Source organism: Oncorhynchus gorbuscha, linkage group LG14, assembly GCF_021184085.1.
Source record: "Oncorhynchus gorbuscha isolate QuinsamMale2020 ecotype Even-year linkage group LG14, OgorEven_v1.0, whole genome shotgun sequence".
Taxonomy (NCBI): Eukaryota; Metazoa; Chordata; class Actinopteri; order Salmoniformes; family Salmonidae; genus Oncorhynchus; species Oncorhynchus gorbuscha.
Genome location: NC_060186.1, coordinates 8,691,222 through 8,714,032, shown reverse-complemented (window position 1 = coordinate 8,714,032; position 22,811 = coordinate 8,691,222). Strand labels below are relative to the sequence as shown.

At 48.2% G+C, this 22,811-nt stretch overlaps 1 protein-coding gene across 7 annotated transcripts in view; it reads left to right on the top strand.

The window, feature by feature from the left end:
* The window catches only part of LOC123994377 (inosine-5'-monophosphate dehydrogenase 1b-like), a 43,005-nt gene that overhangs the window by 4,643 nt on the left and 15,551 nt on the right, over nucleotides 1-22,811 (top strand). For 3 of the 7 annotated variants that reach the window (XM_046296888.1, XM_046296890.1, XM_046296895.1), the window contains exons 2-7: nucleotides 1,796-1,894; nucleotides 2,042-2,122; nucleotides 6,095-6,143; nucleotides 21,825-21,926; nucleotides 22,122-22,196; nucleotides 22,338-22,632. In XM_046296888.1, coding sequence (XP_046152844.1) covers nucleotides 1,796-1,894; nucleotides 2,042-2,122; nucleotides 6,095-6,143; nucleotides 21,825-21,926; nucleotides 22,122-22,196; nucleotides 22,338-22,632 — 701 coding nt within the window. The remainder of the gene's footprint in view (nucleotides 1-1,795; nucleotides 1,895-2,041; nucleotides 2,123-6,094; nucleotides 6,144-21,824; nucleotides 21,927-22,121; nucleotides 22,197-22,337; nucleotides 22,633-22,811) is intronic. The other 4 variants (XM_046296889.1, XM_046296891.1, XM_046296896.1 and 1 more) reach the window with 2 other exon arrangements.

Sequence of the window (22,811 nt, the reverse complement as noted above, 5' to 3'; positions counted from 1 at the left end):
AATATATATAAACATGAAAAAATGTAAAGCAACGTGTTTTATTTAACATTAGTGCTGCTGCTATTTTAGGCATGTATATTTACACAACCGTGCATGAAAGGGTTAATTTCGTCAGGCTATATTTTGCCAGCATGCCCCCTCTAATAGAAAGGTTTCTTATAGATGTTAGTTGGTCATCCACATTTTGAAAACGCATAGTCGTTAGGGCGCAGCGATCTGGGTTTGTAAGTTCGGCTAGGTTTCAGTTTGAATATTTAAAGAAATCATGATTTCAGGTTCGATAATAACAACACATAATGAACTGTGGATGAAATGTCCATGATGGTAGTGGCTGCTTATCACTTAACCATTTATTCACATTATTTTACTTCAATACAATATTTCAGTTTGGTATATTACATTTGTTTTATTTGATGACTATTTCATTTCAAGTCATCTCACCTCTATAGAGCTGCTGCCTGACAAAATCACAATTTGAGTATTTCTTCAATGTAAAACAAGGCATACTTTTTTGACTGCTGAATACCAACTGTCAATTTCAGGTAGAGATACTTTTGTGTATGTGGACACACCTTCAAATGAGTGGATTCAGCTATTTTAGCCACACCCGTTGTTGAGAGGTGTATAAAATCGAGCACACAGCCACACAACCTCAATAGACAAACATTGGCAGTAGAATGGCTTTACTGAAGAGCTCGGTGACTTTCAACGTGGCACCTTTATAGGATGCTACCTTTCCAATAAGGCAGTTAAATTTCTGCCTTGCTAGAGCTGCCCTGGTCATCTGTAAGTGCTGTTATTGTGAAGTGGAAACGTCTGGGGGCAAAAACGGATCAGCCACGAAGTGGTAGGCCACACAAGAACACAAAGCAGGAGTGCTGAAGCGCATAGTGTGTAAACATTCTGTCCTCGGTTGCAACGCTCACTACCAAGTTCCAAACTGTCTCTGGAAGCAACGTCAACGGTTCGTCTGGAGCTTCATGAAATGGGTTTCCATGGTCGCGTAGCCACACACAAGCCCACGATCACCATGCACAATGCCAAGCGTTGGCTGGAGTGGTGTTAAGCTTGCTGCCATTGGACTCTGGAATGATGAATCATGCTTCACCATCTGGCAGTCCGATGGACGAATCTGGGTTTGGAGGATGCCAGAAGAACGCTACCTTCCTGAATGCATAGTGCCAACTGTTAAGTTTGGTGGAGGATGAATAATGGTCTGGGGCTGTTTTTCATGAGTGGAGGCTGTTGTAGCAGCAATGTGTCCGTATAAATGCCCATCATTTTGGAATGAGATGTTTGACAAGCAGGTGTCCACATAATTTTGGTTGTGTAGTGTACCTCGTGAAGCAACTGCTCTCCTTTCAAACGAGCTTTCTTGTCTCTTTAATGAGGCAAGCTAAAAGAAACACAAATGGACAAGTAGGCATGAAATGGATTATGGTCATTATAGGTAAATGCCATGTTTTCCATGCTAAACTATAAGGAATATTGGCCTTTTGGAAACTACAACTCCCTACTACATTGAACAGTTCGTGCTTGATATCATTTGTCTCTAGAGAAACTGCGCAATATGCGCATTGATATCACAGAAGAAACCTGAACGAAATGCCTTGTTTAAATAATACAATAACAACAAAACACCAGCGTTTTGGGTTAATCACTCAGAACTAATAGTCATTCACAGGCGCAAAGCGTCGTCACCTTTTAACCCTTCATCTATTGATGGCTAATTATATTTGAAAATGCATCGAATGCTACAATCTAATGCCTGCTTGTCGTCCTTTTCATTTGACAGCATGGCTGATTACCTGATCAGTGGTGGTACGGGCTATGTCCCAGAAGACGGACTCTCCGCACAACAGCTTTTCTCCGTTGGAGACGGCCTCACCTACAAGTAAGTTCAGTTCAACCACAATACAAATGCCAAATAGAACCGTATTGTGCAAGTACGCTCTCGAACTGTCCAAACCTAAGCGCAAGCGATGATGGACGATATGCGGGCGGCGCTTTGTAATGATGGCCAACACGTTTTGAATCGCAGATCTGCTCAACAACAGTCTGTTGTCGCTGATGGTCAAACGGCAGAAGAGCTATGCTCTAAAGGCGACGGGTTGACTTACAAGTGAGTAAAACGGTTGACTTTTCAACCATTTTGACACTATATACACTATACTGTGAAAACCTATTGTCTCCAAACGATGAGTTCATATAGGGGAAGCAAATGATTGTCCCATTAAAAATAGATTTGAATCAATAAAGTACCTTGTTGATGAATTTGGCAGAAGTAAACACCACATTCGCCACCAATTGTATTTTAACTTTTAGCTGGCTGAGAAAAACACTGATCTGTACAGATGAATGAGTAGGACAGGGGTGGTGGGGGTTGATTGCTTATTAACCTGATCTGCACCATAGGATGATATTTGCTTCCGGTAATGATATGACTGCATCTTTAACTGCTCTGAAGAATCATAGTGCATGAACTGCTATTTGATTCTTTGAGACATTCAATCACTATCTAATCTATCTAGTAATGACATCTGACTGCACTCATATCCTAAGGCCCTTTATCTGCTCATTTCATATTCACTTGTTTTTACTTTCACTGAATAACCCTCAATCCACTTTCACTCTGTTTAAAACTAACTTGATTTCAACAAGCGATGCATTGGGCTGCCCCAATATGGCAGACGGTCATTGCATTGGTATGTTGCCACAGCAAGCTACTTCACTAATTTCACCCCTTTGCCCAAGACTGTTGCCCAAAACTCTGTGCATCGTTTTGCTTCTTGAACATACCTCTGGCTAGAGGACTTTACAAAAATGACTATCTGCTATAAAATGCTTCCAACACCTACTTGTTAAAATATAGTAACATTCACGTCCTTGTGTTGATGTTGTTGCCTATGTCTTTTGACTATATGTGGCTCCGTCCCAAATGGTACCCTGTCCCCTACAAAGTGCATTACTCTTGACTATAGGGAATAGGGTGCCATTTAGTATGGAACCTATGTTACAGATTAAATGGATACCGTAGGGCCTCCCAAATGGTGCATCAGTGCTCTGACGAGCCGGGCGCTTGCAAGCTGACACGGTAGCCAGTTGGACGGTCTTTCCTCCGACTCATTGCTGAAGCTGGCTTCCGGGATAAGCGAGCAGTGTGTCAAGAAGCAGTGCGGCTTGGCAGGGTTGTGTTTCGGAGGATGCATGGCTCTTGACCTTCGCCTAAACAGAGTCCGTAGGGGAGTTGCAGCAATTGTACAAGACCGTAACTGCCAATGAAATATGAAATTGGAGGGGGGGGGGGGGTAAAAGTAAAAAACAAAAATCTATATATATTCATTCATTATGTGGCGTTTGTGAGAAAAACACTATTTAGACAAGAAGCAGGTACAACTCAACCATTTTGTTTCTTACAGTTGAACCCTAATTGCTGCTGTAAGTTGCTCTGGATAAGAACGTCTGCTAAATGTTATGGTTCAGACTTAACATCCACACAATAAGTGTATTCACTATTTACATTACAAATTTGAATGGAGAGTTAGTCCCAGTTCACAGGGGTTAATTGATTAGGCGGTGCGTGTGATACCGGAGCGTCCCTCCACTCCTTAATGAAGCACGTCCTGCTTAAAGGCAAGGCAGAGCACATGACTAGCCCGAGGTACTGTCATGTGAGCGTCTCGGGGGACGACATCAGAGGAAGTCTGGGCCCGTATTACCTGTATCATACAGCTGTGTCTCCACCATGGCAACCACAGACAACTGCCTCACAAACATGGCTACCCAGGACGGTAGCGACAGTGGCTCAATCTCAATTTGTCTTTCCCTATCTCCTCGGCTCCTTTTTAACCCTATTAAAGGAGAGGGTCTAAAGTCACTCCCCTCTGACTTTCTTCTCCAATGTATTTTGAGAGGGAGGCGGGGATGCAAGGATTCGAAGGCAAGATAAATTGAGAAAGCCAGATGTATTCTCACTGGCTCTAAGGCCTACTGGCTTTGAGGTGTTTGCTTACCTGTTGCTGCTTTAATCTGGCAGGTTTACTGTCCACACCAACACGCTGGAGCTGAATACACGCTCCCTTATGAAAGTGTTCGCCAGGGTGAGCTGAGATGCTCTGTCAGGGTTTCAAGACCATTTCACCAAGCTGGATCAGGGTGAGCTGAGATGCTCTGTCAGGGTCTCAAGGCCATTTCACCAAGCTGGATCAGGGTGAGTTGAGATGTTCTGTCAGGGTCTCAAGACCATTTCTCCAAGCTGGATCAGGGTGAGCTGAGATGCTCTGTCAGGGTCTCAAGACCATTTCACCAAGCTGGATCAGGGTGAGCTGAGATGCTCTGTCAGGGTCTCAAGACCATTTCACCAAGCTGGATCAATGTTCTTTCAGCAACTCAACATTTTCTAGTACTGCAGACGACTCTGCTGCGTGTTATTATCATATATTACCCCTGTCATAAAGAATTCATCAATGCAGTCATTTTCTGTCAATGGCTTCATGGGATGATTCCATGATGATGTCTTATGATCACAACCACCTAATCATCCTCGGCTTCTAATTAGCCCCGTTCAAGCCCCCTCATCTCTCCAACGCAATTCTCCCCCGGGACATTGGTGTAGAAGACTGTATTCTCAATCCACTTATGTGGCAAAGGGACGAGAAATGAAAAGATTACAATCGTGACATAATTCTTCATGTGTAGTGCACTGCCTTTGCAGAAGTGTAGAACCACGTTATGAAGTAGTGCTATCCAGGCTTGTGTCAAATTGTCTGCATGAAATGAAGATGAATCAAGTCGCACCCAGCATTACTAGGGCCAGAAGCGGTTTTAATAACAGAACTGTCAGGCAATAGATATTTAAACATTAATAGTGTGCAAGACTAGACAGGTAAGTGCACTCTAAATCAGACCTACCCACTTTCTCTACTTAGTGGTTGAATGGTCATAACTGTTTGGCTCATGCTGGTTAGGGGTTGGTCTGGCTAGTGAGAGCTGATCCAGAACCAGTGGAGGTTTGTGGTTTCCTTAAATGCTGGCAGATATTTTCCCCTCTGCCTCCCTGTGCCAGACTGTGTTGATGTTTGTGAGGTGTCTGGCGGTTGCAGGCGGACCCCTCCCTGTCCCGTTTGGTAGACATATTTTAGGCTCCATCTCTTCACCCACACAGGCGGAGGAGAGAGAGGAATGGTCTGACGGGTGATAAAGGACAGGGGGCCATTCTCTCTCTGTGTTTTTGTTTCTCTCGCTCGCTCCTCCCGTTCTATCTGCTTTAGAGCCATTCTCTCCTGTTCTCCTCCATCTTATTCTGGTTTTCACTTTTTCCCCATCTCTCTCTCTCAGACAAAGACTCACTTATTCGTCTCTCCCTCTCTGTCCAGTCTGTCTGTTTTCACACCCATCTGCCAAACCACCAGATCCACCCATCTGAAAAACACATCATCCTCCTTTTTCCCTCTGTTTCATATGCTCTCTACCGCTCTCTCTCTGCCTGCCATTGTGTTCATACAGTGTAAGAAATGAAGTTGAACCCCAGATGCTTTTGTGAAGCACTGGACGAACAGGGTGAGACAGTGTTTCTCTTTAGACTAGAGGACAAGGCAAAGGGAAGGGGCAGCTTGATCAGCGATCACTAGAGGGCGAACTTATGAACGTACCATTTTTGGGATCAAGAAACTTTCTATTTAGTTCTTAACGCAAACTCACTTGTAGTTTAGTTTATTCAAATGTATATCACAGGCAACTTTCGGGTCAGACTCCTCAACCATTGCGAGAACTAGTTTTTCCTATATCGTTACCAGGCTCGGTCGAAGTGGCAGTTCTAGGGGCTAATTTGCACATATTCCCCTTTTGGCTTTCAACACTTCCTGCTTTGGACCCAACTCCAACATGGTGGAGGTACTTGTAAACGTTGAAATTGGGTGGGGGAAAGGGTGAGGGGTTTATAATAGGCCACTTCTGACCCACTGTCACCAGTTGGCTGGCAGTTGTATTGCACTGCACAATGAATATTGTAGTCCTCTTGTCTTAAGCCATCTTTCTTTAGTCATGACAACCTGTGAACCTTGACCCCTGACCTTTTGCTCTGTCTGTCTTTCAGCGACTTCCTGATTCTGCCGGGCTTCATTGATTTTACCTCAGACGATGTGGTGAGTAGTCCTCTCTTTGAATGTCAAGAACTTCTAGAAAGCGAATAAAATTCAATATAGGTTTTGAGCTACAGACTACCCTTCGACCAAGCTTCAGCCTACTGTTCTGTTCATGGGCTCAATTCCACTTTGTTCTGAGACCCTCTTCCCTATCCCATTCCTCTTAAGTGTTTAGAGTAATGGGGTAGAGTAATGGGGTAGAGTAATGGGGTAGAGTAATGGGTAGGTACAAGCCATACGATGAAGGCTGCTCTTAGCCTGTTGAACTGGTTAGTGTCCTCCAGTTTTACATTTTCATATAACCTTTATATAACTAGGCAAGTCAGTTAAGAACAAATTCTTATTTACAATGACGGCCTACCTGGGAACAGTAGGTTAACTCCCTTGTTCCGGGGCAGAACTACTAAATAAAAATTTTAAAAACAAAATTTTTACCATGTCAGCTCAGGGATTCGATCCAGCAACCTTCTGGTTACTGGCCCTACACTCTAACCACTAGGCTACCTGCTGGTTACTGGCCCAACGCTCTAACCACTAGGCTACCTGCTGGTTACTGGCCCAACGCTCTAACCACTAGGCTACCTGCTGGTTACTGGCCCAACGCTCTAACCACTAGGCTACCTGCTGGTTACTGGCCCAACGCTCTAACCACTAGGCTACCTGCTGGTTACTGGCCCAACGCTCTAACCACTAGGCTACCTGCTGGTTACTGGCCCAACGCTCTAACCACTAGGCTACCTGCTGGTTACTGGCCCAACGCTCTAACCACTAGGCTACCTGCTGGTTACTGGCCCAACGCTCTAACCACTAGGCTACCTGCTGTTTACTGGCCCAACGCTCTAACCACTAGGCTACCTGCAGGTTACTGGCCCAACGCTCTAACCACTAGGCTACCTGCTGGTTACTGGCCCAACGCTCTAACCACTAGGCTACCTGCTGGTTACTGGCCCAACGCTCAAACCACTAGGCTACCTGCTGGTTACTGGCCCAACGCTCTAATCACTATGCTACCTGCTGGTTACTGGCCCAACGCTCTAATCACTAGGCTGCCTGCTGGTTACTGGCCCTACACTCTAACCACTAGGCTACTTGCCGCCCCTATACTCTAACCACTAGGCTACCTGCCGCCCCTACACTCTAACCACTAGGCTACCTGCTGGTTACTGGCCCAACGCTCTAACCACTAGGCTACCTCCTGGTTACTGGCCCTACACTCTAACCACTAGGCTACCTGCTGGTTACTGGCCCAACGCTCTAATCACTAGGCTATCTGCTGGTTACTGGCCCTACACTCTAACCACTAGGCTACCTGCTGGTTACTGGCCCAACGCTCTAACCACTAGGCTACCTGCTGGTTACTGGCCCTACGCTCTAACCACTAGGCTACCTGCTGGTTACTGGCCCTACACTCTAATCACTAGGCTACCTGCTGGTTACTGGCCCAACGCTCTAATCACTAGGATACTTGCCGCCCCTACACTCTAACCACTAGGCTACCTGCTGGTTACTGGCCCAACGCTCTAACCACTAGGCTACCTGCTGGTTACTGGCCCAACGCTCTAACCACTAGGCTACCTGCTGGTTACTGGCCCAACGCTCTAACCACTAGGCTACCTGCTGGTTACTGGCCCAACGCTCTAACCACTAGGCTACCTGCTGGTTACTGGCCCAACGCTCTAACCACTAGGCTACCTTCTGGTTACTGGCCCAACGCTAATCACTAGGCTACCTGCTGGTTACTGGCCCAACGCTCTAATCACTAGGATACTCTAATCACTAGGCTACCTGCTGGTTACTGGTTAACCACTGGCTACCTGCTGGTTACTGGCCCAACGCTCTAACCACTAGGCTACTCTCTAACCACTAGGCTACCTGCTGGTTACTGGCCCAACGCTCTAACCACTAGGCTACCTTCTGGTTACTGGCCCAACGCTCTAATCACTAGGCTACCCGCTGGTTACTGGCCCTACACTCTAATCACTAGGCTGCCTGCTGGTTACTGGCCCAACGCTCTAATCACACTACCTAACCACTAGGCTACCACTAGGTTACTGGCCCTACACTCTAACCACTAGGCTACCTGCTGGTTACTGACCCTACACTCTAACCACTAGGCTACCTGCTGGTTACTGACCCTACACTCTAACCACTAGGCTACTTGCCGCCCCTACACTCTAACCACTAGGCTACTTGCCGCCCCTACACTCTAACCACTAGGCTACCTGCCGCCCCTACACTCTAACCACTAGGCTACCTCCTGCCCTTACGCTCTAAACACTAGGCTACCTGCCGCCCCTACGCTCTAACCACTAGGCTACGTGCCGCCCTTACGCTCTAACCACTAGGCTACGTGCCGCCCCTACGCTCTAACCATTAGGCTACCTGCTGCCTCTACGCTCTAACCACTAGGCTACCTGCCGCCCCTACGCTCTAACCACTAGGCTACCTGCCGCCCCTACGCTCTAACCACTAGGCTACCTGCCGCCCCTACGCTCTAACCACTAGGCTACCTGCCGCCCCTACGCTCTAACCACTAGGCTACCTGCCGCCCCTACGCTCTAACCACTAGGCTACCTGCCGCCCCTACGCTCTAACCACTAGGCTACCTGCCGCCCCTACGCTCTAACCACTAGGCTACCTGCCGCCCCATACACTCTAACCACTAGGCTACTTGCCGCCCCTACACTCTAACCACTAGGCTACCTGCCGCCCCTACACTCTAACCACTAGGCTACCTGCTGGTTACTGGCCCTACACTCTAATCACTAGGCTACCTGCTGGTTACTGGCCCAACGCTCTAATCACTAGGATACTTGCCGCCCCTACACTCTAACCACTTGGCTACCTGCCGGTTACTGGCCCTACACTCTAACCACTAGGCTACCTGCTGGTTACTGACCCTACACTCTAACCACTAGGCTACCTGCCTCCCCTACACTCTAACCACTAGGCTACCTGCCGCCCTTACGCTCTAACCACTAGGCTACCTGCCGCCCTTACGCTCTAACCACTAGGCTACCTGCCGCTCCTACGCTCTAACCACTAGGCTACCTGCCGCCCCTACGCTCTAACCACTAGGCTACCTGCCGCCCCTACGCTCTAACCACTAGGCTACCTGCCGCCCCTACACTCTAACCACTAGGCTACCTGCTGGTTACTGGCCCTACACTCTAATCACTAGGCTACCTGCTGGTTACTGGCCCAACGCTCTAATCACTAGGATACTTGCCGCCCCTACACTCTAACCACTAGGCTACCTGCTGGTTACTGGCCCAACGCTCTAACCTCTAGGCTACTTGTTGGTTACTGGCCCTACACTCTAATCACTAGGCTACCTGCTGGCTACTGGCCCAACGCTCTAATCACTAGGCATCCTGCTGGTTACTGGCCCTATACTCTAACCACTAGGCTGCCTGCTGGTTACTGGCCCAACGCTCTAACCACTAGGCTACTTGCCGCCCCTACACTCTAACCACTTGGCTACCTGCCGGTTACTGGCCCTACACTCTAACCACTAGGCTACCTGCTGGTTACTGACCCTACACTCTAACCACTAGGCTACCTGCCTCCCCTACACTCTAACCACTAGGCTACCTGCCGCCCTTACGCTCTAACCACTAGGCTACCTGCCGCTCCTACGCTCTAACCACTAGGCTACCTGCCGCCCCTACGCTCTAAACCCACTAATCTACTGACGGAACGCAAGAGGTGGCTAACAACAGACCCCCTTCCTATGCTAGCTTGCTACCGATGTCCTGGCTAGCTGTCTAAATCGCCTTGACCCCGAAACCAACCACTCCACTCTCTGGACTCTTTTGATCACTCGACTAAGGATGCCTCTCCTTAATGTCAATATGTCTTGTCCATTGCTGTTCTGGTTAGTGTTTATTGGCTTATTTCACTGTAGAGCCTCTAGTCCTGCTCACTATACATTATCCAATGTATTAGTTCCACCACCCACACATGCAATGACATCTCCTGGTTTCAATGATGTTTCTAGAGACAATATCTCTCTCTTCATCACTCAATACCTAGGTTTACCTCCACTGTATTCACATCCTACCATACCTTTGTCTGTACATTATACCTTGATGCTATTTTATTGCCCCCAGAAACCTCCTTTTACTCTCTGTTCCAGACGTTCTAGACGACCAATTCTTATTGCTTTTAGCCGTACCCTTATTCTTCTCCTCCTATGTTCCTCTGGCGATGTAGAGGTGAATCCAGGCCCTGCAATGCCTAGCTCCACTCCTATTCCCCAGGCGCTCTCTTTTGATGACTTCTGTAACCGTAATAGCCTTGGTTTCATGCATGTTAACATTAGAAGCCTCCTCCCTAAGTTTGTTCTATTCACTGCTTTAGCACACTCTGCCAACCCGGATGTTCTAGCTGTGTCTGAATCCTGGCTTAGGAAGACCACCAAAAATTCTGAAATTTTAATTCCAAATTACAACATTTTCAGACAAGATAGAACTGCCAAAGGGGGCGGTGTTGCAATCTACTGCAAAGATAGCCTGCAGAGTTCTGTCCTACTATCCAGGTCTGTACCCAAACAATTTGAACTTCTACTTCTAAAAATCCACCTCTCTAAAAACAAGTCTCTCACCGTTGCCGCCTGCTATAGACCACCCTCTGCCCCCAGCTGTGCTCTGGACACCATATGTGAACTGATTGCCCCCCATCTATCTTCAGAGCTCGTGCTGCTAGGCGACCTAAACTGGAACATGCTTAATACCCCAGCCATCCTACAATCTAAACTTGATGCCCTCAATCTCACTCAAATTATCAATGAACCTACCAGGTACCCCCCCAAATCCTTAAACACGGGCACCCTCATAGATATCATCCTAACCAACTTCCCCTCTAAATACACCTCTGCTGTCTTCAACCAAGATCTCAGCGATCACTGCCTCATTGCCTGCATCCGTAATGGGTCAGCGGTCAAACGACCTCCACTCATCACTGTAAAACGCTCCCTGAAACACTTCAGCGAGCAGGCCTTTCTAATCGACCTGGCCGGGGTATCCTGGAAGGATATTGATCTCATCCCGTCAGTAGAGGATGCCTGGATATTTTTTAAAAATGCCTGCCATCCATTCTGCTGATGTTCTGATAGAGCTGAAAAATCTGGACCCCTACAAATCAGCCGGGCTAGACAATCTGGACCCTTTCTTTCTAAAATTATCTGCCGAAATTGTTGCCACCCCTATTACTAGCCTGTTCAACCTCTCTTTCGTGTCGTCTGAGATTCCCAAAGATTGGAAAGCAGCTGCGGTCATCCCCCTCTTCAAAGGGGGGGACACTCTTGACCCAAACTGCTACAGACCTATATCTATCCTACCATGCCTTTCTAAGGTCTTCGAAAGCCAAGTCAACAAACAGATTACCGACCATTTCAAATCTAACCATACCTTCTCTGCTATGCAATCTGGTTTCAGAGCTGGTCATGGGTGCACCTCAGCCACGCTCAAGGTCCTAAACGATATCTTAACCGCCATCGATAAGAAACATTACTGTGCAGCCGTATTCATTGATCTGGCCAAGGCTTTCGATTCTGTCAACCACCACATCCTCATCGGCAGACTCGACAGCCTTGGTTCCTCAAATGATTGCCTCGCCTGGTTCACCAACTACTTCTCTGATAGAGTTCAGTGTGTCAAATCGGAGGGTCTGCTGTCCGGACCTCTGGCAGTCTCTATGGGGGTGCCACAGGGTTCAATTCTTGGACCGACTCTCTTCTCTGTATACATCAATGAGGTCGCTCTTGCTGCTGGTGAGTCCCTGATCCACCTCTACGCAGACGACACCATTCTGTATACCTCCGGCCCTTCTTTGGACACTGTGTTAACAACCCTCCAGGCAAGCTTCAATGCCATACAACTCTCCTTCCGTGGCCTCCAATTGCTCTTAAATACAAGTAAAACTAAATCCATGCTCTTCAACCGATCGCTACCTGCACCTACCCACCTGTCCAACATCACTACTCTGGACGGCTCTGACTTAGAATACGTGGACAACTACAAATACTTAGGTGTCTGGTTAGACTGTAAACTCTCCTTCCAGACCCATATCAAACATCTCCAATCCAAAGTTAAATCTAGAATTGGCTTCCTATTTCGCAACAAAGCATCCTTCACTCATGCTGCCAAACATACCCTTGTAAAACTGACCATCCTACCAATCCTCGACTTTGGCGATGTCATTTACAAAATAGCCTCCCAATACCCTACTCAACAAATTGGATGCAGTCTATCACAGTGCAATCCGTTTTGTCACCAAAGCCCCATATACTACCCACCATTGCGACCTGTACGCTCTCGTTGGCTGGCCCTCGCTTCATACTCGTCGCCAAACCCACTGGCTCCATGTCATCTACAAGACCCTGCTAGGTAAAGTCCCCCCTTATCTCAGCTCGCTGGTCACCATAGCATCTCCCACCTGTAGCACACGCTCCAGCAGGTATATCTCTCTGGTCACCCCCAAAACCAATTCTTTCTTTGGCCGCCTCTCCTTCCAGTTCTCTGCTGCCAGTGACTGGAACGAACTGCAAAAATCTCTGAAACTGGAAACACTTATCTCCCTCACTAGCTTTAAGCAACAACTGTCAGAGCATCTTACAGATTACTGCACCTGTACATAGCCCACCTATAATTTAGCCCAAACAACTACCTCTTTCCCAACTGTATTTAATTTATTTATTTATTTTGCTCCTTTGCACCCCATTATTTTTATGTCTACTTTGCACATTCTTCCATTGCAAAACTACCATTCCAGTGTTTTACTTGCTATATTGTATTTACTTTGCCACCATGGCCTTTTTTGCCTTTACCTCCCTTCTCACCTCATTTGCTCACATTGTATATAGACTTGTTTATACTGTATTATTGACTGTATGTTTGTTTTACTCCATGTGTAACTCTGTGTCGTTGTATCTGTCGAACTGCTTTGCTTTATCTTGGCCAGGTCGCAATTGTAAATGAGAACTTGTTCTCAACTTGCCTACCTGGTTAAATAAAGGTGAAAAAAAACAACAACAAAAAAACACTAGGCTACCTGCCGCCCCTACGCTCTAACCACTAGGCTCCTACGCTCTAACCACTAGGCCCCTACGCTCTAACCACTAGGCCCCTACGCTCTAACCACTAGGCCCCTACGCTCTAACCACTAGGCCCCTACGCTCTAACCACTAGGCCCCTACGCTCTAACCACTAGGCTCCTACGCTCTAACCACTAGGCCCCTACGCTCTAACCACTAGGCTCCTACGCTCTAACCACTAGGCCCCTACGCTCTAACCACTAGGCCCCTACGCTCTAACCACTAGGCTCCTACGCTCTAACCACTAGGCTCCTATGCTCTAACCACTAGGCTCCTACGCTCTAACCACTAGGCTCCTACGCTCTAACCACTAGGCTCCTACGCTCTAACCACTAGGCTCCTACGCTCTAACCACTAGGCCCCTACGCTCTAACCACTAGGCTCCTACGCTCTAACCACTAGGCTCCTACGCTCTAACCACTAGGCTCCTACGCTCTAACCACTAGGCTCCTACGCTCTAACCACTAGGCTCCTACGCTCTAACCACTAGGCTCCTACGCTCTAACCACTAGGCTCCTACGCTCTAACCACTAGGCTCCTACGCTCTAACCACTAGGCTCCTACGCTCTAACCACTAGGCTCCTACGCTCTAACCACTAGGCTCCTACGCTCTAACCACTAGGCTCCTACTCTCTAACCACTAGGCTCCTACTCTCTAACCACTAGGCTCCTACGCTCTAACCACTAGGCTCCTACGCTCTAACCACTAGGCTACCTGCCACCCCTACACTCTAACCACTAGGCTACCTGCCACCCCTACACTCTAACCACTAGGCTACCTGCCACCCCTACACTCTAACCACTAGGCTACCTGCCACCCCTACACTCTAACCACTAGGCTACCTGCCACCCCTACACTCTAACCACTAGGCTACCTGCCACCCCTACACTCTAACCACTAGGCTACCTGCCACCCCTACACTCTAACCACTAGGCTACCTGCCACCCCTACACTCTAACCACTAGGCTACCTGCCACCCCTACGCTCTAACCACTAGGCTACATGCCACCCCTACGCTCTAACCACTAGGCTACCTGCCACCCCTACACCATAACCACTAGGCTACCTGCCACCCCTACACCATAACCACTAGGCTACATGCCACCCCTACACCATAACCACTAGGCTACATGCCACCCCTACACCATAACCACTAGGCTACATGCCGCCCCTACGCTCTAACCACTAGGCTACCTGCCACCCCTACACCATAACCACTAGGCTACATGCCGCCCCTACGCTCTAACCACTAGGCTACCTGCCACCCCTACATTTACATTACATTTACATTACATTTAAGTCATTTAGCAGACGCTCTTATCCAGAGCGACTTACAAATTGGTGCATTCACCTTATGACATCCAGTGGAACAGCCACTTTACAATAGTGCATCTACATATTTTAAGGGGGGAAGGGGGGTGAGAAGGATTACTTTATCCTATCCTAGGTATTCCTTAAAGAGGTGGGGTTTCAGGTGTCTCCGGAAGGTGGTGATTGACTCCGCTGTCCTGGCGTCGTGAGGGAGTTTGTTCCACCATTGGGGAGCCAGAGCAGCGAACAGTTTTGACTGGGCTGAGCGGGAACTGTACTTCCTCAGTGGTAGGGAGGCGAGCAGGCCAGAGGTGGATGAACGCAGTGCCCTTATTTGGGTGTAGGGCCTGATCAGAGCCTGGAGGTACTGAGGTGCCGTTCCCCTCACAGCTCCGTAGGCAAGCACCATGGTCTTGTAGCGGATGCGAGCTTCAACTGGAAGCCAGTGGAGAGAGCGGAGGAGCGGGGTGACGTGAGAGAACTTGGGAAGGTTGAGCACTAGACGGGCTGCGGCGTTCTGGATGAGTTGTAGGGGTTTAATTGCACAGGCAGGGAGCCCAGCCAACAGCGAGTTGCAGTAATCCAGACGGGAGATGACAAGTGCCTGGATTAGGACCTGCGCCGCTTCCTGTGTGAGGCAGGGTCGTACTCTGCGGATGTTGTAGAGCATGAACTTACAGGAACGGGCCACCGCCTTGATGTTAGTTGAGAACGACAGGGTGTTGTCCAGGATCACGCCAAGGTTCTTAGCGCTCTGGGAGGAGGACACAATGGAGTTGTCAACCGTGATGGCGAGATCATGGAACGGGCAGTCCTTCCCCGGGAGGAAGAGCAGCTCCGTCTTGCCGAAGTTCAGCTTGAGGTGGTGATCCGTCATCCACACTGATATGTCTGCCAGACATGCAGAGATGCGATTCGCCACCTGGTCATCAGAAGGGGAAAGGAGAAGATTAATTGTGTGTCGTCTGCATAGCAATGATAGGAGAGACCATGTGAGGTTATGACAGAGCCAAGTGACTTGGTGTATAGTGAGAATAGGAGAGGGCCTAGAACAGAGCCCTGGGGGACACCAGTGGTGAGAGCGCATGGTGAGGAGACAGATTCTCGCCACGCCACCTGGTAGGAGCGACCTGTCAGGTAGGACGCAATCCAAGCGTGGGCCACGCCGGAGATGCCCAACTCGGAGAGGGTGGAGAGGAGGATCTGATGGTTCACAGTATCGAAGGCAGCCGATAGGTCTAGAAGGATGAGAGCAGAGGAGAGAGAGTTAGCTTTAGCGGTGCGGAGCGCCTCCGTGATACAGAGAAGAGCAGTCTCAGTTGAATGACTAGTCTTGAAACCTGACTGATTTGGATCAAGAAGGTCATTCTGAGAGAGATAGCGGGAGAGCTGACCAAGGACGGCACGTTCAAGAGTTTTGGAGAGAAAAGAAAGAAGGGATACTGGTCTGTAGTTGTTGACATCGGAGGGATCGAGTGTAGGTTTTTTCAGAAGGGGTGCAACTCTCGCTCTCTTGAAGACGGAAGGGACGTAGCCAGCGGTCAGGGATAAGTTGATGAGCGAGGTGAGGTAAGGGAGAAGGTCTCCGGAAATGGTCTGGAGAAGAGAGGAGGGGATAGGGTCAAGCGGGCAGGTTGTTGGGCGGCCGGCCGTCACAAGACGCGAGATTTCATCTGGAGAGAGAGGGGAGAAAGAGGTCAGAGCACAGGGTAGGGCACTGTGAGCAGAACCAGCGGTGTCGTTTGACTTAGCAAACGAGGATCGGATGTCGTCGACCTTCTTTTCAAAATGGTTGACGAAGTCATCTGCAGAGAGGGAGGAGGGGGGGGGGATTCAGGAGGGAGGAGAAGGTGGCAAAGAGCTTCCTAGGGTTAGAGGCAGATGCTTGGAATTTAGAGTGGTAGAAAGTGGCTTTAGCAGCAGAGACAGAGGAGGAAAATGTAGAGAGGAGGGAGTGAAAGGATGCCAGGTCCGCAGGGAGGCGAGTTTTCCTCCATTTCCGCTCGGCTGCCCGGAGCCCTGTTCTGTGAGCTCGCAATGAGTCGTCAAGCCACGGAGCGGGAGGGGAGGACCGAGCCGGCCTGGAAGATAGGGGACATAGAGAGTCAAAGGATGCAGAAAGGGAGGAGAGGAGGGTTGAGGAGGCAGAATCAGGAGATAGGTTGGAGAAGGTTTGAGCAGAGGGAAGAGATGATAGGATGGAAGAGGAGAGAGTAGCGGGGAGAGAGAGCGAAGGTTGGGACGGCGCGATACCATCCGAGTAGGGGCAGTGTGGGAAGTGTTGGATGAGAGCGAGAGGGAAAAGGATACAAGGTAGTGGTCGGAGACTTGGAGGGGAGTTGCAATGAGGTTAGTGGAAAAACAGCATCTAGTAAAGATGAGGTCGAGCGTATTGCCTGCCTTGTGAGTAGGGGGAAGGTGAGAGGGTGAGGTCAAAAGAGGAGAGGAGTGGAAAGAAGGAGGCAGAGAGGAATGAGTCAAAGGTAGACGTGGGGAGGTTAAAGTCGCCCAGAACTGTGAGAGGTGAGCCGTCCTCAGGAAAGGAGCTTATCAAGGCATCAAGCTCATTGATGAACTCTCCGAGGGGACCTGGAGGGCGATAAATGATAAGGATGTTAAGCTTGAAAGGGCTGGTAACTGTGACAGCATGAAATTCAAAGGAGGCGATAGACAGATGGGTAAGGGGAGAAAGAGAGAATGACCACTTGGGAGAGATAAGGATCCCGATGCCACCACCCCGCTGACCAGAAGCTCTCGGGGTGTGCGAGAACACGTGGGCGGACGAAGAGAGAGCAGTAGGAGTAGCAGTGTTATCTGTGGTGATCCATGTTTCTGTCAGTGCCAAGAAGTCGAGGGACTGGAGGGAGGCATAGGCTGAGATGAACTCTGCCTTGTTGGCTGCAGATCGGCAGTTCCAGAGGCTACCGGAGACCTGGAACTCCACGTGGGTCGTGCGCTGGGACCACCAGATTAGGGTGGCAGCGGCCACGCGGTGTGGAGCGTTTGTATGGTCTGTGCAGAGAGGAGAGAACAGGGATAGACAGACACATAGTTGACAGGCTACAGAAGAGGCTACGCTAATGCAAGGAGATTGGAATGACAAGTGGACTACACGTCTCAAATGTTCAGAAAGTTAAGCTTACGTAGCAAGAATCTTATTGACTAAAATGATTAAAATGATACAGTACTGCTGAAGTAGGCTAGCTGGCAGTGGCTGCGTTGTTGACTTTGTAGGCTAGCTGGCAGTGGCTGCGTTGTTGACACTACACTAATCAAGTTGTTCCGTTGAGTGTAATAGTTTCTACAGTGCTGCTATTCGGGGGCTAGCTGGCTAGCTAGCAGTGTTGATTACGTTACGTTGCGTTAAAAGAACGACAACAATTATCTTTGATACACAGACGGCTATGTAGCTAGCTATGTAGCTAGCTACGATCAAACAAATCAAATCGTTGTGCTGTAATGAAATGAAATGAAAAATGTGATACTACCTGTGGAGCGAAGCGGAATGCGACCGGGTTGTTCTATTCGGTAGACGTTGGCTAGCTAGCAGTGTCTCCTACGTTAAGGACGACAAATAGCTGGCTAGCTAACCTCAGTAAATTAAGATAATCACTCTAAGACTACACGCTCTAAACTACACAATTATCTTGGATATGAAGACAGCAAAGACAACTATGTAGCTAGCTAACACTACACTAATCAAGTCGTTCAGTTGAGTGTAATAGTTTCAATAATAAAGTTTTAATAGATTCTAACGTCATTACAAGTTACTATGATATTCATTGGCTCAATAACGTTATGGAAAAGTGTTTATTGTATAAATATGGCAACTTCTCCCTTGTTGTGATTTTTTCGTTGGTCTAGTTTACTAACCATGGTGGAGTTAGTGCCTACAAAAATACGCCATATTTTATAACTATGAATGGGATAACTGAAAGCAAGGTAGCTAACGTTACTTGTCTATTATCAGTACTAAAACTGACCAGTCAGACAATTTCACTTTTATGCAGAACTAACTATCAGTAACCTTAGATGTAAATCTTAAGATTCTGTCCTGAAACACACCACGTCTGAAACATAAACGTGCGTTGGTTTAGTCTTACCTCAGCGCCCTCATGATCAGGTCATATTCTGTGAATCTCCCTGAGGACCACCATCTCCACCGGGTCCACACCATAACCACTAGGCTACATGCCGCCCCTACACCATAACCACTAGGCTACATGCCGCCCCTACACCATAACCACTAGGCTACATGCCGCCCCTACACCATAACCACTAGGCTACATGCCGCCCCTACACCATAACCACTAGGCTACATGCCGCCCCTACACCATAACCACTAGGCTACATGCCACCCATAACCACTACACCATAACCACTAGGCTACATGCCGCCCCTACACCATAACCACTAGGCTACATGCCGCCCCTACACCATAACCACTAGGCTACATGCCGCCCCACCATAACACCATAACCACTAGGCTACATGCCGCCCCTACACCATAACCACTAGGCTACATGCCGCCCCTACACCATAACCACTAGGCTACATGCCGCCCCTACACCATAACCACTAGGCTACATGCCGCCCCTACACCATAACCACTAGGCTACATGCCGCCCCTACACTCTAACCACTAGGCTACCTGCCACCCCTACACCATAACCACTAGGCTACATGCCGCCCCTACACCATAACCACTAGGCTACATGCCGCCCCTACACTCTAACCACTAGGCTACCTGCCACCCCTACACTCTAACCACTAGGCTACCTGCCACCCCTACACTGTAACCACTAGGCTACCTGCCACCCCTACGCTCTAACCAGTAGGCTACCTGCCGCCCCAGACTGGTCCTTCCAGATCTCTGAAAACTACAGGGATAATGACTATGGGTGCACCAAGTGGGAGCAGTATTGCTTCCTACACATTCCTTATTATTTCAGCAGACACTCCTTGCCAGAGCCACTTCTGAAACCAAAGCCTCTTTACAGTATGCTGTGTCCACACAGATGCACAAACCAAAGCCTTTTACGGTATGCTGTGTCCACACAGATGCACAAACCAAAGCCTTTTACGGTATGCTGTGTCCACACAGATGCACAAACCAAAGCCTTTTACGGTATGCTGTGTCCACACAGATGCACAAACCAAAGCCTCTTTACAGTATGCTGTGTCCACACAGATGCACAAACCAAAGCCTTTTACGGTATGCTGTGTCCACACAGATGCACAAACCAAAGCCTTTTACGGTATGCTGTGTCCACACAGATGCACAAACCAAAGCCTTTTACAGTATGCTGTGTCCACACAGATGCACAAACCACCCTCTGCATTCAAAGCCAAAACCTCATTCTGTAATTGCAGCTTTTCCAAAAATATTTTTTTGCTCTCAGCTTCCTTCGTCATCCCTAACCTCCTAGCCACCCTATTTTTTACCAAGATGGCCTCCCACATCTGGTCTCTCTGTCTTTCTGTCTCTCTCTGTTTACGGTTGTGCCTGGTTGGTTGGTTGCTCACTCTTCTCTCAGGGGATGATGTGAGTGTTAATCTCAGGCTTTATGTGAAATCCCCCTGCCCTTCTCTCTCGTCCATCAGGAGTTTTTAATCTAATTGATATCTCTAATCTCCTTTTTTGTCCAGACTAGAACACAGCCCTTGTTGCTGTGGAAGGTGCCTGTCTGCGTTGTTGCCGTGGCGTTGTGGGTAGTCTCCGTAGGGTTGTAACCTGGTCTATTTTCTTGACGGTGGAGTCAGTCTGGTAACTTGGACGAGCCTGTGTTTGTCTGCCTCAACTGTGAATACAGTCAAAGTTCATGCAATAATATTTGTTTAGACTAGTTTAAAATAGACGCCCCCACCCTCTTCCACACAGTGATGTTTTATACGTGTGAGGTGGGCCTCTGTCTGGTGTTTCAATGGGGAAATTATTGCTGGTCACACCATGTGCAGAGGTGGTCTCTCCATTTTAAAGGTTAGTAGAATTTGGCAGGGTGGTGCAGTTGAGCTAACAAAATGGCTGCCAGTGTCCAGCCTTTTTCTTCACCCCCCCATTTCAGAAACACAATAGTTGGTATGGTAGTTTACTTTTGCCAAAGATGAGGGAGGACAGCTCTTGATGTCATAAAATGCACACTCTGGTTTTCTCATGGTTTTCTCATGCCATGTTTTCCCTCCCAGCTGAGAAGACTGTGGAAGTGGCCGTGATTGTTTTATTTTAGAAAAGGGAACTTTCCCAGTGTGTTGGCAGATAGGCCGTGACCTTGTTAGAAACTGATTGTGCAAAAACGTCTCCAGAAAGACTTGGGTCCCCTCAGTCACATGCATCAGTTTAGTCAAAGCAACATCGGTCTTGTCTCTCTGATGACAGGTTTATACATTTATTTATTTTTTACATTTATTTAACTAGGCAAGTTAGTTAAGAACAAATTCTTATTTACAGTGACGACCTAGCCCGGATGATGCTGGGCCAATTGTGCGCTGTCCTATGGGACTCCTAATCACGGCCGGATGTGATGCAGCCTGGATTCGAACCAGGGACTGCAGTAATGCCTCGTGCACTGAGATGCAGTACCTTACACTGCTGCGTCACTCGGGAGCCCAGATAAAATGAGATAATTTACGTTTAGGCTAGATGGCGATGTCTGCTTTCCAGTTGCATGTTCTTTACTTGCTGTTGCAACTCTCGTCTGAGACTTTGAGACTCATCGTCCAGTCAGCCATTGGAAACATGCCTGAGAGCCGTGACCAAAAGCTGTCATTTTCCTTAGGCCAATCCACATAGGACAAATTTGCTTGTTGGAGCATGTCTGCCCCCTAGTGGACAACGGAGAAAGCAACCTTTACCATTACAAGCAATGATGGTCACCACCCGCCAACCCCTCTTTTACTCTACTGCTACTCTCTGTTCAACATATATGCATAGTCACTTTAACCATGTCTACATGTACATACTACCTCAATCAGCCTGACTAACCATGTCTGTATGTAGCCTCGCTCCTTTTATAGCTTCACTACTGTATATAACCTGTCTTTTTACTGTTTTATTTCTTTACTTGCCTATTGTTCACCTAATACCTTTTTTGCACTATTGTTTAGAGCTTGTAAGTAAGCATTTCACTGTAAGGTCTACTACACCTGTTGTATTCAGCACATGTGACAAATAAACTTTGATTTGATTTAATATTATCTATTGTGCTGAGTGACTGATTTCCTGAACATGTTGTGGGTTATTGAGCCAAGATATCCTCCTTACTTTCTCCACCAGGATCTGACCTCTGCCCTGACCAGGAAGATCACCCTGAAGACGCCTCTCATCTCCTCCCCGATGGACACAGTCACAGAGTCATCGATGGCCATCGCCATGGCGGTGAGACCTTGCAGCCTGACATTCGAGCCAGTAAAATATATATATATGTGTGTCCTCTATGCTAGAAATTACTGTGTGCTTTCCACATCTGCCCCAATCTAAGTGTTTTGTGTTGCTGGGGGGAAACGTACCATAAACTGTATTCCGTCTCCCAAAAGTGTGTTTAATTTGTCGGGTGTTTTTGAATGCCTTTAGCTCATGGGAGGCATCGGCCTCATCCATCACAACTGCACCCCTGAATTCCAAGCCAACGAGGTCCGCAAGGTTAAGGTGAGACCCCATAAACGCCTATCAAAGCATTTACCCTTTGTAGTTAATGACTTGCATCATTTTATATTGATTGGTATTAAATGGTTTGCGGTGCATCTATACACACAATGGTTTATTAACAGATATTTGTTGTTTGTCCAGAGGTTTGAGCAGGGCTTCATCACAGACCCTCTTGTAATGAGCCCGCGTCACACGGTGGGGGACGTGTTCGAGGCCAAGACTCGCCACGGCTTCTCTGGCATCCCTGTCACCGAGACTGGCAAGATGGGCAGCAAGCTGGTGGGCATCATCACCTCCAGAGACATCGACTTCCTCTCCGAGAAGGACCACAGCCGACCACTGGAGGAGGCCATGACTAAGAGGGAGGAGCTAGTGGTGGCCCCAGCCGGTGTCACGCTGAAAGAGGCTAACGACATTCTACAGCGGAGCAAAAAAGGTGAGCCAGTCGGTACAGTCCTTCTGGGAGTCTATTGTGGCCTGTTTTCTGGTACATTGTTCTATTGTATCATCCTCAACGTATTATTGATTAGATTGTCTTTGGTTTGCTGTACAAGGTCATTTATGAACTGTTTGAGGTTAGATGGCAGAATTACTTGGTCACCTTTAACTTCTTGG